The following is a 17,049-nucleotide window of genomic DNA, read 5'->3' on the forward strand; positions in this document are numbered from 1 at the left end:
GGGTATAGGACCTTAGCATCAGCACCAACCCCTACATGATACTACTATACTGACCTGCCAGTCAAGATGTTCCCACAGGTACGATAGTGATTATGAGTGTTTGGAGAGTAACCAATCCCTAGCTGGTTGGATATGAGGCCCTTTCCTTGGGAACAAATATATACCTCGTACTATAAACTGTTTGAAAGTCCATAGCAGGAGGGGCCAGAGACCCTAGGGGAGAACTTATTATGCTAAGTAGACATGGTATCAAACTGCTTTCTACCTCTTGGCCAGAAAAGTTTCTTTCTCCAATGGGAGACAGTTAATGCAGAGGCTAAACTGTTCAAAGGACTGAGAATAAGGGACTACTGAAAGCCCTAAACAGGACCTTTATATCACACCTTTCAAGGCCCAGCAGACTACACAAAAGAAGGGATAGAAGACTTAAAGTACATGGTGACATACTGTGTATCTTCTGGATACAACATAGCCCATGTAGCAATGGACACACAGCAGGTATGGTAACTGCACAAAACCTACACACACACACACACACACACACACACACACACACACACACACACACAAATAAATAAATAAAATAGCTTGGCAGTGGTGGCACCTATAATCCCAGCACTCAGGAGACAGAGACGTTGAAGGCCAGCCTGGTTTACAGAGCGAGTTTCAGGGCAGCCAGGGCAATTCGGAGAAACCCTGTCAAGAAGAGGAAAGAAAGAAGAAAGAGAGAAGGGAGAAAGAAGAAAGGAGGAGGATGAAGAAGAAGAGGAGGAAAAGGAAAAAGCCCAAGGAGGTGGGTTACTATTTAGGAAAGAGGAGAGCTGCAGGGGTGGGAGTAGAAGAGAGAATAATGGGTTTGAACACATAGATTGTATATATGCATGAAACTGTCAAAAAAGTAATTTTTTTAAAGTTAAAAAATTTTAAATAAAATTTTAAATGATTATGACTAAAGTCACTTTGTAGTTGTGAGGACCTTAACATAAAGAGCCACATAAATGCTAAAGGATCTTGTCCTGGTTAAACTTGATCTCATTTGACACAACCTAGAGTCGTCTGAGAAGGAAAGCCTCAGCTGAGAAACTGCCAGGATGAGATTGACATGTAGGCATGTCTGTGGTAGATTACTTTGGTAAATGAACTAACACGAGGCTTCAGCCCACTGTGGGCAGCGCCATCCTTAGGCAGGTAGCCCTGGGCAGGATGAGAGAGCTAGCTAAGCATGAGCCTGGAGCAAGCCAGCAGACAGCATTTGTCCCAAGGTTTCTGTTTCAGGTTCTTCTTTGACTTCCCTTTATGACAGATTGTAACCTGGAAACAAGATGAACTAAACTCTTTCCTCCTCTAAGTTGCTTTTGGCCCAAGAACAAAACAACAAAGGAAGCAATCTAGAATTGACCTAGAGACGTATTTGTCTCTCTAAAAATGTAGAATTTTCCTGTAGAATTGTCATTTCAAATTCAAAACAAAAAATATTGCAACTAACTTTAAAATTAAAAGAATGAAACAAAAAGACCTCAAGAAAACCAAATTTCTAAGAGAAAGGAAGGGGGATCCCAAGATAGAGAACCCAGAGCCAATAGTTAGAAAACATAACAGAAAAATGCCTTAAATTTGAGCTGCTCAGAGCTACTTAGCATGAAGTGGAAACATCTTCTAATACAAAGAAAGAACCAGGCAGATTGCAGGTTTTTCTAACCTTTTTTTAATGAGATGTTCCTTTTTAAAAAGATGTATGTATGTATGTATGTATGAATGTATGTAAGTACACTGTAGCTACACAGATGGTTGTGAGCCTTCATGTGGTTGCATGTGAATTTTTAGGACCTCTGCTCACTCTGGTCAACCCCACCCACTACCTCCAATTGGCCCCGCTTGCTCAGGCCTAAAGATTTATTTATTATTATATATAAGTACTCTGTAACTGACTTCAGACACACCAGAAGAGGGCGTCAGATCTCATTATGACCATGTGGTTGTTGGGATTTGAACTCATGACCATTAGAAGAACAGTCAGTGCTCTTACCCACTGAGCCATCTCGCCAGTCCGAGATGCTCTTTTTAGACACTTAGGATTTAGTGCCAGTGGTTGTATGCACAAAAACCAGATTTGATCCCCGGCAAAGCATAAATGTTGGGAGTAGCCTGTGATCCCAGGGTGTGAGGAGTAGAAATTCAAGGTCACCTTCAGCTACACAGCAATTTCAAGACCATGCTGGGATACATGAGACTATCTTGAAATGCTATATCGAGAATGGAGAGATGGCTCAGTGGTTAAGAGAGCACACTGCTCCTCCAGAAGATGGGAGTTCGATTCCCAGCCCCATGTCTGGCAGCTCACAACTGCCTATAACTCTTTTATTTTATTTTATTTTTCCATTTTATTTTAAGAGTCAAAAGGCAGATTTAATTGGGGGCAGCTTTTGGGCCAGTAAGGAACTAGGCCAAGGAAATCATCATGCAGATAGGGAGATGGGTGGAGAGGGGAGAGAGAGAGAGCACATGCACACAGGGAGGGGGGAGAGAAGAAAAGAAGGAGGGAGGGGGAAGGGGAGGGAGAGGGAAGGAGGGAGGGGGAGGGGGGAGGGAGGAGGATGGGGAGGGAGGGGAAGAGGGAGAGACTATAACTAGCTCCATGGGGACCCACCTGACACCTCTGGCCTCCTCAGGCAAATGACCTTACATGCACAGACACACACATGCATACACTTGGTGTTTTTATGGGAAAAAAAAAAGCAACAGAGAGATGATCTTTAAGCTTTATATAACGTTATCATCAGGTTTTACTAATTTACTTTTTCCTCCATCTGTCTCTACTCTAGTATACCCAGCCAGACATAGAGATGCCCAATCCCTTCTGGCCCATTGGCCCACGAATGACAGACACTAAGCAAGCAGAGCACAAGAGACGCTGAAGGGAAGTTCTGCTTTTCCACAGCCTTAAAAAGGCATGCAAAAATGCGAGAAGTCCTGGGAAGCCCAAGTGCCTCATTGAAGTCATCCCACCAGCAGAGCTGAACACATGTAAAAATTAGTCATCAGACTTTAAAATATGTAAGTGGTGGGCCTGGGACAAAGTATTTGCATAGCACATTTGATAAATGCAAATTAAAACCACAGTGAGCTGCTGCTAGCCATTACGGTGACTAAATGTTTCTTTTATTTTTTCAAGAGCCAGCTCACTTTTATTCAATGATAAAATATGCAGCAGGGACCAGGCAAGAGCTTCCATCAACAAATTACTATATAGAACATAGATGTGGGGCAGGGGAGGGGACCTCGTGAAACTGAGATCAGCAGAGAAGAAAGCCAAGCACCAAAGCCAGATGCTGAATCTACAACGGCCAGCACCATTTCCTGGAGTACTCACAGATTTGTCACTATGGCAGAACCTGTGCAGGTATTTGTCACGATGGCTCTCCCTATGCAGGCCACCATAGTTCTTAGCTTAAGACTGCCCACGTTTCTTGTCTCCTGTATCTTCAAAGCCAGGAAAATTAGAAAGGCCTTTTCCCTTTGAAACTGAGGCAGGTGGAACTCTGTGAGTTGGAGGCCAGCCTGGTCCATAGGAGGAATTCCAGGACAGCCAGGGCTGCAGGGAGAAACTGGGGTGGAGGTTAAGGGGGAAAGGCCTTTCTTCCATGCTTTGAATTTGACATGCGTTTTTTACTCTTGGTCAGGAGAAAGTTCTGCTTTTAAGGGATCATGCATTATTAGGGCCTGCTGAGACAGCCCAGGATAATCAACTTTAAAGTCAATTGACTAGTCAACCTAAGTTATATCTACATCTTCTTTTTTTTTTTTTTACCTATAATGTGACATCACAGGCATGATACCAGGAGAAAGAGGTCGAATGGCATTTGATATTCTATATGCATTTTACACCATGACCTAGCACCCAAAGATGAAAGGAAAACAAAAATTAAAATATCCTTACTGAATTCAATACTAACTTGTTTTTCTTCTGAGACAGGATCTCACTTGGTAGACCATCTGGCCTTGAACTCAGAGATCCATGAAAACTGGGAATAAAGACATGTGGTACTAGACCTGGCTCAATACTACTACCTTTTTAACTCATGTTTGTAACTTTATGAGTGTTTTGCCTACATGTGTACCACATATGTGCCTGGTGCCTACAGAGGTCCTAAAAGAATGACAGATTCCCTAGAACTAAAGTTAAAAGTGGTTGTGAGCTAACATGTGGGTGCTGGGAACTGGGAACCAACCCAGGTCTTCTATAAGAGCAAAAAGTGTTCTTAACCACTGAGCCATCTCGCCAGCCCCATATGAGATGGTTCTATCTACCTAGTTTTCTCTCTTTCTTCTATTTTTTATTGGAGGTGGGGGAAGGGGTTTAGGGACAGGGTTTCTCTGTGTATCCCTGGCTGTCCTGGAAGTCACTCTGTAGACCAGGCTGGCCTCAAACTCAGAGATCTGCTTGAACCTGCCTCCTGAGTACTGGGATCAAAGGTAGGCGCCACTATACCCAGAAATTTTTTTAAATGTGTTAATTCATATGTTTCTTGTGACAGCATCTAACATTCTTTCTGTTTATATTTTGAAAGAGTACACCAACATTAAGGAATTTTTATTTTTCAGGAAATGCTAAAAATAAATGTCAAAGTACCCACTGCATGAGCATGAGGGACAGCTCAGATCCCTGGTGCCCACATAAGTGTTGGATGGGCATGGCAACCCACCAATCATCCCAACACAGAGGCAGAGATGAGGCTCCGGGGACCAGCTAACCAAATTAGGAAGCTCTGGGCTTAACTTAATAAATGAAGTGGGACAACTGAGGAAGACAGCCAACATCAAACTCTGGCTTACACGCACATGTGAACATGCATGCACAACATATACACAGACAAGAAAAAAATATGATTAGCTTTGTTTTATAAAGAAATGCTGATAACATATATTTATTAATCTCTCCCACTATTGGCCAAAACTTACTTTTTTAACTTTCTCTTAAATGAAAGTGAGCACTTTCAGTATTTCTAGTAACATGACTATTGGTGGGTCTTTGTAACATTCAAATTTAACTAATCACAGACAAACATACAAACCAGGCTGGGAAACAGGCTACAGGGTATTCGGGCAGCATTAGACAAGACTGCAAATGTGTTTAAAAAAACAAAAAACAAACAAACAAAAAAAACAGTGTAGAGGGTGGTTCTGATGTTTTGATCAAAAATCTGTGTTTACTATTTACTGAGGGTCCTTGCCCCCAATTGGATTTTTATCTATTAATAAAGATGCCAATAGCCAATGTCTGAGCATAGGGCAGGACACTGAGAGTTGCAAGGGTAGGACACAGAGAATCAGAAGACTGGGGGAAAGAAGAAGGGGATGCAGTAGCAGAGGAGATCAAGCAAGCCAGCCATCTGAGGTTTCTGGTAAGTGGCCACTGGCCATTTCCCTGACTGAGCCTGGGGTAAAGATTATGGAGTGTCCAGTCACTGAGTTAGCCAAGGTGTGTGTGTGTGTGTGTGTGTGTGTGTGTGTGTGTGTGTGTGTGTGTGTGTGTGTGTGTGTGTGTGTGTGTGTTTTCTATTCGTGGATCAGAAATACTCAGCTAGGAACACAAAGTGGTGTAGACAAAATGCACGCTTCGTATGGCACCCCACATGGAAGGCAAGAATCCACTATTAATTTTAAAAATTCTCAGATGGATTACACATACATCATGATATAGTTTCCGAGAAAGGAAGGACTGGTTTCTCAGGGAGCAGAACCGAGTCACATGGTTCCAGCAAGTAAAACTGGAGCAAAAGAATACAGCTGCTACCTGCAGGAGACATCGAGAAGCAAACTGGAGGTGCCTGCCTCCAGCCACCAGATAAATAACAGATAGAGATTTATAAATCTGATCTAATTATATTTAAGCATAGAAGGGACTAAACAGAGTTTGCCCAAGCCACGTGGCAATTTCTTCCCATAGTTCGGAACTGATACGAAGAGCTTGAGATGAGAGCCAGATGGTAGACACAGCAAACAGTACGCTCCACCGAAGGGGGAAGTTAGGGGAAATGAATGAACAAATGATTTAAAGGCATGTGAGAGCCTTGCCTGGACAGTTTCTTGGGATCTTTGAACGTGGTTGACACGGGATTTCTGGGAATGTACGATAAAAGTTAGAGCCTGTAAACAGGCTTACACAGTAAGCAGAAGGGACTTTAATTAAAGTTAAATACAGAGATATATAACTCTCTAAGCATTCTATCTTGAAAAATTAGATTAGAAGGGGGAAGTAGGGAGCCTAGCCTACCTCAGAAACTTAGGCCTTGGGAATTACATGGAGAAAGGGGCATACTACAATCTGTCCCCACAGATATTTATCTCCATAGTAGGGAGGATTCATTTACACAGATGATTAAATCATTTAGGCCTTGATCTCATGAAGGGGCAGGGGACAGTAGAAGCACGGTCTCAACAGATAATATTTGTTTAGATTGCTTTAATTGCTTTGAATTGATTTGATTACCAAGATGAGTATAGCTATGAGTTTGGTGGTTGTGTTAAAGTTCCTCTGGGAGAGGTAAAACTATACCCTTAATGCATTCCAGTTACTGGACCCACGTCATGCTACTTTGGGAGAAATGTTCTGTATTTGTGTTATAACAGGAAAGGAGAATGGCTCTGAACCCCTTCCAGAGTGACATGGATCAGACATGACAGGGGAAGACCACTGGAAGATTACGAAAAATTCAAGAAAATCAAACAAAACAGATAAATTGATCTTCAACATGGGAACAGCCCAGTAACTGGCTTAGGCATAAAAATTGTCTCTAGCAAAACTTCAGCTAAAATGAAACATTAAGTCTTATTGGTTATGGAATCCCTAAGATTCTTTGTGCCCTCCCTCACATGGCATGAATGAAGATTTATTATATTTGGTTATTGATAAAATTAATTCATAAAAAAGATAGTTGTCAAGCCGGGCGTGGTGGCACACGCCTTTAATCCCAGCACTCGGGAGGCAGAGGCAGGCGGACTTCTGAGTTTGAGGCCAGCCTGGTCTACGGAGTGAGTTCCAGGACAGCCAGGGCTATACAGAGAAACCCTGTCTCGAAAAAAAAAAAAAAAAAGTTGTCTTTCCCCTAGTTGTCAAAGAAGCAAAATTTCATCCTTAACTAATCTGTGTGCATCCTGTACCATCCATACAAAAATCTTAATGATACTAAAATTTTTGTTGTAAGATTCATATATTACAGAATGTACAACTTTGACAAGATTCATCCTCAAAGATGCTGAACTGACCTGGTGCTCCAGGCCCCTGCTTCCTGATACTGTCCAGAGACTTGCTTCTAGAAAAGCTTTAGGATTGCTGCTGATTTCAGATCATTTCGCTTCACCCAACCTTTCAGACAGATCCAGTTAGAACTTCAGTCAAGCCCTGAGCCTTCTAAGCATACAGAGACTGGATAATGGATGCTATTATCCAGCTAGCTTTCTTAAGTATAACCAATTTTCCTACCCCTCCCCACCCCATTAAAGAATTTCTCATCGCCCCTAATCATCAGGAAGAAGCTATGGAGAGCTGTCAGCCTGATTCCTCGGGTTTGGATGTCTGGTTAGAGTTATTTTACAAATTAGATAGGTTGTCATGTTAAGGGATAGTTTGGGAATGGTCATAATTTTGAACACGGAGGCAATAGATGGGATGGATTGCTAAATTATCTTGAACAAAACATTGTGTAGCCATAATCTTACATAGGTAGAAATCTTTGTAATTGATCTAGAATTGAAGTTATAATTTCTTATATTGGTACAGAATTTATATATGGATATAGAATTAAGATTTTCATTGGTATGAATCTGTATATTGATACAAACTTTGAAATTAATATTGTTACTCTTAGGCATTGCGCCTATGCACCTCATTTAAGAACAAGATGATCAAGTAACTCAAGTTAAGGTCCAGATAGTAAACTCATGGCTAGATTAAATTCTAATATAATTATAATAAATTATTTTCAATTTACTCAGAAATGGCTAAGAGTAGCTAAGGTTTAACAGTTCAATATACTTTACTCAGATATATAGACAGCCTTCAAAACATCAGGAATCCAGAATATGACATTTAATGATATTTCATTATTAAAGATCATGTGACGATGAGGCATGTCTGCTCCTGACAGCTTCCCCATTCTCCTTCAAAGAATTAAACATCTTCACCTCCAGACAAGGTTGCTTTTGTAGCAAGGTAGACATGAGGCAGAAATTGCCTATTCACCTGCAGACAAAATACTGTCCGCGGAAAAGGACACATTATGTGGAATAGTCGACTGTTAAGTTCTACCAAGACAAAGAAAGCTAGTCCTTCATATGCTCTCCTTCTAAAGGTCTGTTAGATGATCCTGGGCCAGAAAGCTGAACACAGATGCTCTTACATTGTAAGAAATTAGGAGGCTGCCCAGGCAGTCAGTTATCTCTACAATTTAAGTTTTAGAAGCTATGTTTGGTGCTTCCTATATACTCAGGTAATATTTAATTTATTCTTAGATTTCTGACAGGACTGGGACTAATTATAGTCCCATAAGCAAACTTAAAAGTTGTTTAACAATAAAGCTATGATATAGAAGTAAAAACATGGTTTTTGGATGGTGTTACAGGCTAAAATCTAAACATAATTCAGGGATAGAATTTTAACTCTTTAAGTCAGGAATGACGGTAGAGTACTTTATCTAACAGACAAATATGATAGACTAGATGTTAACTATATATACTTTGCAATGTACATGATTGTTATGGTTCTGCTCAACTTATATCTGAGAGAAGAGGGGGTTTTTGTTTGTTTTAACTGGACAGAAAAGATGAAATGTAGAGCACAGTTCTGATGCTTTCCTCAAGAATCTGTGTTTACTGACGCTAAAGGTCCTTGCCCCCAGTTGGATTTTGATCTATCAATAAAGATTCCAATAGCCAATGACAGAGCACAGGTAGGACACAGAGTGAGAATCAGAAGACTGGGGGAGAGAAGGGGATGCAGTAGTGGAGGACATAAAGCCAACCAGTCACGAGATTTTGGGCAAGTGGCTACTGGCTACTTCCACAACTGGGCCTGGGGTAACGGGAAGATTTAGGAGTGCCCAGTCACTGAGTTAACCAAGGCATTTTAAGAATTACTGGTACACGTTTTCTATTTTGCTTCTGGGCCGGTGCATGCATGCGACCATCCAGGAACACACAATGATGTAGACAAAACTCCAGCTACAGGCCAGCAAGATGGCTCAACATGAAAGGAAGCTACTCCTATGATGTGGCACACCCACAGGCACAGGCACAGACCGACAAAACAAGGAAAGGGAGCTGGCAAGATGGATCAGAAAATAAGTCACTTGCTGCCCAGTGATTTGAAAGTAGGTCTCCACATATGAAAACACACACAAATTAAAAACAAAACTAAGACACTTCAAGAAAGACTGGAGAGTCTCAAGAAGCAAAAACAATTTAATAATCTCGATTAGATCTCAAAACAAAGGATATTAATGGAAAAAAATACTGAACTCAAATAAAAACTGAACTCAATAAATAATAAGCCATAAATGTCAGTCAGTTTCTGGTAACCCTGAAATGTCAGTTTTGGGTGGACTTAGTAAGCAAGACCTAAAAACACTTTTCTACAAATGTAGTATTTTTCTGAAAGTTTATTTTTAACGTATTACAGGACTGAATGTATCATTCTAGGGAGAAGATCCTGCAGACTCTATCCTAAGAGATCTACACTGCAGAACACTGTAGGAAGCCCTAGCCACAGCTTTCTGCTGCTTTCCTGAAGCACTACATTCTAGGTACTAAAAGTGCACTGCCCACACTTCACAAAATAACAACAACAACAAAATTAATTTAGCCTAACGTGAGATGAGAAAAGGAAAGGAAGATACTGTTCCATGTGCACAATGTTCCAGGCTGAGAACACTGTTACAAAGTTCTGGAGGCCAATGATGGTGAAGGTTGTGCAACACTCTGAAAATATTCAATCTCACTGAGCAACACACTGAAAAGCAGTTAAAATGGGAAATTTTATATCACATATATTTCACAACTTAAAGGGTATAAATACATATCATAGCATAGATTAACTTTAAATAACATTATCTAAATTTTGCCATACACAAGACTCATGTGAATCCATTCACAGGAAAATGTTCAAAATCTCACTACATATATCTATGAATATTTTTTTAAAAACCACCGAATGTTACAGTTTGAATTGAATATGACACATGAATTATACTTGAATAAAACTGTTGGGACCACATCGATTTGACTTCTAAGGAGAAGAGGTATCCCATATATTATCGATCCACATTCCAATGACATGCTGAGAAAGAACAAATTTAATAAAAAGACTGACTTGGAGTGGTTGGTAGAAAGATGAGGAAAGTCTGTGCCTGATCACATGGGTTCCCAGTCACAGGGCAAGAGCAAAGGCAATATAAAACACAGGAAAGAAGCTGAACAAAGACCTTTTATTCTAGTCTGTGCTCATTAAGCCAGCTATGCAGAACAGTCCTTTCATCTCTGCCCCAAACAGCATCAGCTACATCCAGGCTTGAATTGGAAGACAGACTCAAGTAATGGAAGACTTGGTGGAGAACGTTATCCAAGAGCTCTCTGCTTCTTCTATCTTGGGTAAAAAGAGTAAGAAGATTGTGTACATGCGCAGACTTTCTCCAAAGCTGAGGCTTACAGAGGGGAAAGGTGACAGATGCAGCCAAGGCTCAGACCATCCAGCTCCACAATTAATCCAAAGTGCCTAAAAACAGAAAAAGCAATGTACAAGGACATGTCTCAATCCAAAGTGCCTCAAAACAGAGGAAAGCAATGTATAAGGACATGTCTCAATCTGGGGTAGTGTCACAAACAGGGCAAAGTTAAAGCACACAAGGACATGCTGGTAACATGATGCAATCTGAGGATTATTGATCCAAAAGACCCAAGGGAGATGTCATTAGAGAAGGTAGTCCATTGGTAAGTAACCCTGCCAATGCACAGAATTAGAATTAAAGCTGGAACAGAGCTAAAGAATCACCACACTGCTTAATGAACATTCAAAAAGGGAGAGGCTTTCTAAACAAAGCATTTTTAACTTTAAAAAGGGTTTTGTTTGTTTGTTTGTTTTTTTAATTAGATGTATACTTGTGAGTCTACAATACCCATAAGGACCAGAAGAGGTCATCAGATCCCCCCTGAAGGATGGAGTTACAGGAGGTTGTGAGTACTGGAACTGAACTTGGCTCCTTTGCTATAGTATAGTCTTAATTACTAATCCATCTCTCCAGTCCCTCTATTCTTTTTTCAGAAAGTCTCAGTTCAGTTTGGGCACCTGAGCTCACCTGTGTGCCCTCCAAGAGTCTATTCAAAAAAGAAAAAGCATTTTAAAATATAGAACAAAGAGTCACTAGCAGTTGGGCAATTCCAAAAACAAAAAAGAATGAATTATCAACTTCTCACTGAGCATGTTTATAAATAGAGCAAAGCCCTGAGCCAAATGCAGATGAGGGTGCAAGAGAGGAGAAGCTATCCCCCACCCTAGAACCAGCAGAAGGCACTAGACCAGTGGTTCTAAACCTGTGGGTTGTGACCCCTTTGGTCAGCCTCTATCTCCAAAAATATTTACATTACAATTCATAACAGTAGCAAAATTACAGTTATAAAGTAGCAATGAAATAACTGTAATTCGGGTCACCACAGCATGAAGCTATATTAAAAGGTCACCACAGCATTTGGAAGGTTGGGAAGCACTGTCCTAGACACAGTTACCTACACTGACAGAAGAAGAAGTGAAAGGAAAGGAGCTAATAAAGACCCACAGGACACAGGCTTCCTTCCCATGCCTCTTACAACCCTCCCTACATGGAGAAGCCACAGATTCAAACATCTATGAAAGAGAAGAAAAACAAAAAACAAAAACAACAAAATCAAAGGACTTTCTTCAAAGAACCAAGTGGCCTATCTGGGAAAACCAGAGCAGCCTCTGGCAGTCCCACTCCTAGGAAGCATTCTGCATTTTGGCCTGTGGGGCCGCAAGCATGACATCTGTTCCTCTTCACCCTGAAGTGAAGCTGCAAGGCAAAACCCACCAGCTTCCAAAACAGCCTCATTTTATGTTCACACAGAAGGAAAAGCACTGGACTGAAGGAGCCTCGTAGTTATTTCTTAATCCTATTATAAAGCATAAGTCAGGGGAATGAACATTAGGAAAACTAAACCAGCAATACTTCTAACTAAAAAAATAGTAACTTTCTTTGGAATTTTCTGTTGCTGATTAAGGCAGTATGTCACTGGCCACACTAGGCTGGAGCCCCCCTTGTAGCACAAGCTGGCCTCAGACATAAAATCCTGCTGCCTCACTCTCCCAAGGACTGGCACTTACAGGCATGAGCCACCTTACCTAGCAACTCTGATTTTGTTGATGACAAGTCTCTGTTTAAAGCAACGAATAAAACTAAATATATTTTAAAAATAAAACTTCTCAATAATTGAAATAAATGATATTAAGGGATGGCAAAGTCACAAAGTAAGGCCAACCTCCAAAGCTATGGTGTCCCTGAAGGCACCTACCAATCTGAGAGGTCTGAGAGGGGCTGTGTGGCAGGCTGAGGGAGATAAGAATCAAACTGCAGTCTGCCTAAATGGGAAGGTCTAATAACCAATCACTAGAAATGACAATAATCAATTAAATACTATAAATTAAATACTATGGGCTGTCAAAAACAACATAGTAGTAAACTTTTACATACCTAATCACATGGTCTTACAAAATAAACAGAATCAAAAATTCAAGTGAAAATAATCTACAGTTGTGGTAGGAGAATTTAATGGACAATTCTTACTCAGCAACTGATAAAACAAGCAAGCAGAACAGAATAGAGTACTTTCTCTTCAAGAATATAAAGACCACCACCAAGGATGACCATACACTGGACTATAAAACAAGTTGGGCAACTAATTCAAGTTATTTTTAAGACAAATAGGTGGAAAAACAAAATCTACAACTCAAAGAGAATACTCAAAAATCTAGACTTGAAGCAGACATTGGAGAGAGATCTTAGAAGATATCAAAGAGAACATCTAAAGAGTGCCATGGGCAAAGGTTAACACAGAGAAGCAGAACAGAGTGAAAAAAGAAGAAAATATTTCAGCGTCAGACAAGGTGGCATATGCCTATTTATGTATGTATTGACTTATCATTATTATTACTAGCATTTTGGAGGTGAAGACAGAAAAGGAATTCAAGGTCACTCTCAGCTACACAGTGAGAGTTCAAGGCTAGTCTGAGCTATATAAGACCCTGTCTTAAGTTAGGAACTGAGGGTGGAGAGATGACTCAGTGATTAAGACCTCTTGCTAGCTGGGCGGTAGTGGCGCACGCCTTTAATCCCAGCACTCGGGAGGCAGAGGCAGGAGGATTTCTGAGTTCGAGGCCAGCCTGGTCTACAGAGTAAGTTCCAGGACAGCCAGGGCTATACAGAGAAATCCTGTCTCGAAAAAATAACAACAAAAAAGACCTCATGCTCATCAGCAGGCAGTTGTGAAGCACACCTTTAATCCCAGCACTCTGGAGGTAGAGGCAAGTAGTTCTAGGATCTCTGCGAATTCAAGGCCAGCTTGGTCTACAGAGTGAATTCCAGGAGAGCCAGGGCTACACAGAGAAACCCAAGTCTCAAATAGAGCAAAAACAAAACAAAAAAGTGCTTGCTGCTCTTCCAGAAGCCCTGTTCACAGCACCCATGTTTAGCAGCTCACACTACTCTTCTGGCTCTTATGGGGGTACCTACATACATTTGGCATATAGAAACACACATACACGTAAATAAAAAGGAATCTTAAAAAAAGTTACAAATTGTTTCTAATTCTTAACATTATAAAGGAGCAATATTAATATTTAGTTTGGAGATATAAACAGGATTCAAAATCTAAATCCAATTCTACTGGTAATTTATATACTCCCTCCTTCTTCTTTTAAGCTTGCAATTTCCCTGTAGAATTTCTAATTCCCCAAGAATGGAAAATGTTCCTTTTTTTTCTATCAAAACAGGGAGAATTGCTGCCATGTATACAAAGGAAAACCACACATCTGTTTTATAAGGTTTTATAAGGTTTGAAGCTCACATCATCAACAGAGAAATAGTCTGTGCAGGCAGTGAACTCACCTTCTAGAAAAGCGAATTCATCCACAGCTTCTATTGCATTATCTGAAACACAAGGTAAAGGGATACTTGATTGGCTCTTGCCATTCAGACATCAGACCCAACATGGAATTTTATGCAAATGACATCACTTACAAACTGTAACCCAGAGGTCCTAAGATCCATCTTTACACTCACTATTCTTTTAACTGTCTCACCTCAAAAGCCAGCGAAAATGCTGTTCAAGGCATCCTACAATCCTGTCTTATTCCAAAATTCACTTTTCTCTCTACTCTAAAGACACTAGAACAAGGCCGGGCGTGGTGGTGCACGCCTTTAATCCCAGCACTTGGGAGACTGAGGCAGGTGAATTTCTGAGTTCGAGGCCAGCCTGGTCTACAGAGTGAGTTCCAGGACAGCCAGGGCTGCAGAGAAACCCTGTCTCGAAAAACAAAAACAAAAAAAAAAGATACTAGAAAAAGAGTTTGGCAGCATAGAAGGGAATGAGAGGTACAGTCTCTAAAGGCTTACACATGTGGAAGGGTTACCAGGTAGACAAATAAACCAAAAGCCAAATTTCCCCTTGCTTCAATGATGCCTTGTGAAACAGCTATAAGAAAGCCCAGCCCATAGCTCCCCTGTCCACCCTGGGGTACCACAGCGACTCTACCCAAATCTCTCCTCTGGAGAGTTTTCCTCTTTCCTTGTTGAGCACAGCAGTAGGCATCTTTTGCGATAGTCTCCACGAACAGTTCCTGCAACAAAAAAAAAAAAAAGCAAGCAGAGATTAGTGGACTCTAGCCCACTGAGATGAGCAATCCTGTGTAGACGTGGACAAGAAGGGTAAAGGGGGAACTCTACCACACAGGAAAGTTCTAGAAGCTACCATTGTACTGAACTTATGAAAATACTTCTGCTATCCCTCTCCATAGCTCCAATCCCCCTGCTCTAATATCTCCAAATCCACCCTACTCATTCATTAGGATCCCCTTCAAGTTCTGTGTGAGCCGTGGGAGCCATGCAAACTAAATTTGCGTGGGTCCTCGTGAAGAGGAGAGTGGCTAACCAACTCAAACGGGGCCCACAGAGGCCTTCCTAGGTCTCAGTCAAGTCAGGTCGGCGTACCAGGGCCCGCCACGCCCCCTAGCGCCACGCCCCCTAGATGCCACGCCCCTTTCCCCGACCCAGGCGCCCTTGCTTCCCCGTCGCACCGCGGCACGCGCCAGGATAAAGATGGCTTCCTGTCCCGCCAGCGTTACGTCAGGGTCTGCCTTCACCAAGGCCTTTACTCTCGCCAGAGGCAGCCTCGAGAGGCGAACTCCCCCGGGTGCACTCGTCGGGGCTTGGGCCTGCGAAGCCGCTGCCTCCCCTCCGGGAGCCTCTTCCTCTCTGGGCGTCCCGCTCCCAGCAGCCGCCGCTGCCGCCATCCCCTCCCGAAACGTGTGGCGCGCGGTCGCTGACTGAGCGCGCGCACGCGATTTCGGCCCCTTTCCCGCGCCGGGTAGAGACCACGCCTCTCCGTGTGGGCGTGGCCCCACCCTCACTAGGCGTGGCGCGCCAGAACCGCCCCCTCTGACTCCGGGGTCTGATGTACTCTTCCGGGCGGCCACAGCCTGGAAGCGGCCGGGCGTGGCCTAGCTGAGCCGGAAGTCCGGATGCTTCTCTAGAGCCTCAGTAGGTGCTGAGTTTAACCTCTAGGCCAACAGGAGGGGAACCCGTGGGTGTCCCCACAACGCTGCCCCGCGCAGCGACAGACCCGGGCCAGCGCCGGGGATCATGTTTTAGGTGGAATGGGACGTTTGACGGGCAGAATTGGAAGTGCGGTTTAGTGGGAGGAAACCACTGCAAAAAAGGCGTGCAGACACGGAGAGCAAGTTTTGTCTGTGGTTGGTCAAACAAGGGTTAGCTCAGAACACTGATCTCCTTACTCAAAACAACAAAACTAAAAACTGTGTTCTCTAGGAACATTAATTGCATAGGGTTTATGTTTTAAAATACTAGTATGTAGTGTTGGCAAAACATTATCATGACAAGTAACTTTTCAAAAACAAAAATTGGCGGGGCGGTGATGGCACACGCCTTTAATCCCAGCACTTGGGAGGCAGAGGCAGGCGGATTTCTGAGTTCGAGGCCAGCCTGGTCCACAAAGTGAGTTCGAGGACAGCCAGGGCTACACAGAGAAACCCTGTCTCGAAAAAACCAAAACCAACAAAACAAAACAAAAACAAAAATTGATGAGAAAAAAATTAATGTCTCCTTTAGAAAACAATTTGATCGTCTAGCTGCTTCTCAACATTTTACTATCTGTTTTTTTGCATAGTTATGGAAAATTCCACTGCACCTTCTTGAGAGAATGAGAATGACTAAGATTAAGATAACTTTTACCAGGTGTGGTGGTGCACGCCTTTAATATAAGCACTCAAGTAGCAAAAGCACATCATGCTCTTTGAAACCAGCCTGGTGTACAGAGGGAGTTCCCAAGCCAGCGAGGACGACATAGTAAGGCCCTATCTTTAAAACAGAAAATCGCTTTGACCTCGCCGGCCTCTGCAAAGGATCTCCAAGAAGCCTCTCCCTGCCTCTTCTTACCTATGAGTTCTCATACCGAACCAGAGATCTGGCATGGAAGTGTGGCAAATATTCGCAATAGGCAAGAGAGACAACTCAGTAAAGTGTATGCTGCTCATCAAGGACCTGAGTTCGAATCACCAGAACACAGTAAAAGGCTAGTGTGATAGAACTCCTGTAACTTCTGCACTAAGAGAACAGGATTGCTTAAGTTCTTTGGCCAGCTAAGCTAGCCGAACCAAATCAGTGAGCTTGTGGACCTTGGGCCTTTATACCAACAAATGCATCCAACACACACTAAATTTTTAATATAAGGCATAATAAGAACACTGTGTAC

General features: G+C 42.2%; 1 protein-coding gene across 3 annotated transcripts in view; it reads right to left on the reverse strand.

The window, feature by feature from the left end:
• The window catches only part of Pole4 (polymerase (DNA-directed), epsilon 4 (p12 subunit)), a 36,512-nt gene extending 20,737 nt beyond the window's left edge, over positions 1–15,775 (reverse strand). The window contains exons 1-4 of one of the 3 annotated variants that reach the window (NM_025882.3): positions 15,356–15,597; positions 14,815–14,899; positions 14,169–14,210; positions 9,444–10,768 (exon numbers count right to left, since the gene is read on the reverse strand). In NM_025882.3, the coding sequence (NP_080158.1) occupies positions 10,755–10,768; positions 14,169–14,210; positions 14,815–14,899; positions 15,356–15,571 (357 nt within the window). In that variant the 5' untranslated portion in view covers positions 15,572–15,597 and the 3' untranslated portion in view covers positions 9,444–10,754. Of the gene's footprint in view, positions 1–9,443; positions 10,769–14,168; positions 14,211–14,814; positions 14,900–15,355 lie in introns of those variants that run through there. The other 2 variants (XR_003956251.1, NM_001370295.1) reach the window with 2 other exon arrangements.
• Positions 15,776–17,049: the final 1,274 nt, after the last annotated feature.

The sequence above is a fragment of the Mus musculus genome, chromosome 6, assembly GCF_000001635.26.
Source record: "Mus musculus strain C57BL/6J chromosome 6, GRCm38.p6 C57BL/6J".
Taxonomy (NCBI): Eukaryota; Metazoa; Chordata; class Mammalia; order Rodentia; family Muridae; genus Mus; species Mus musculus.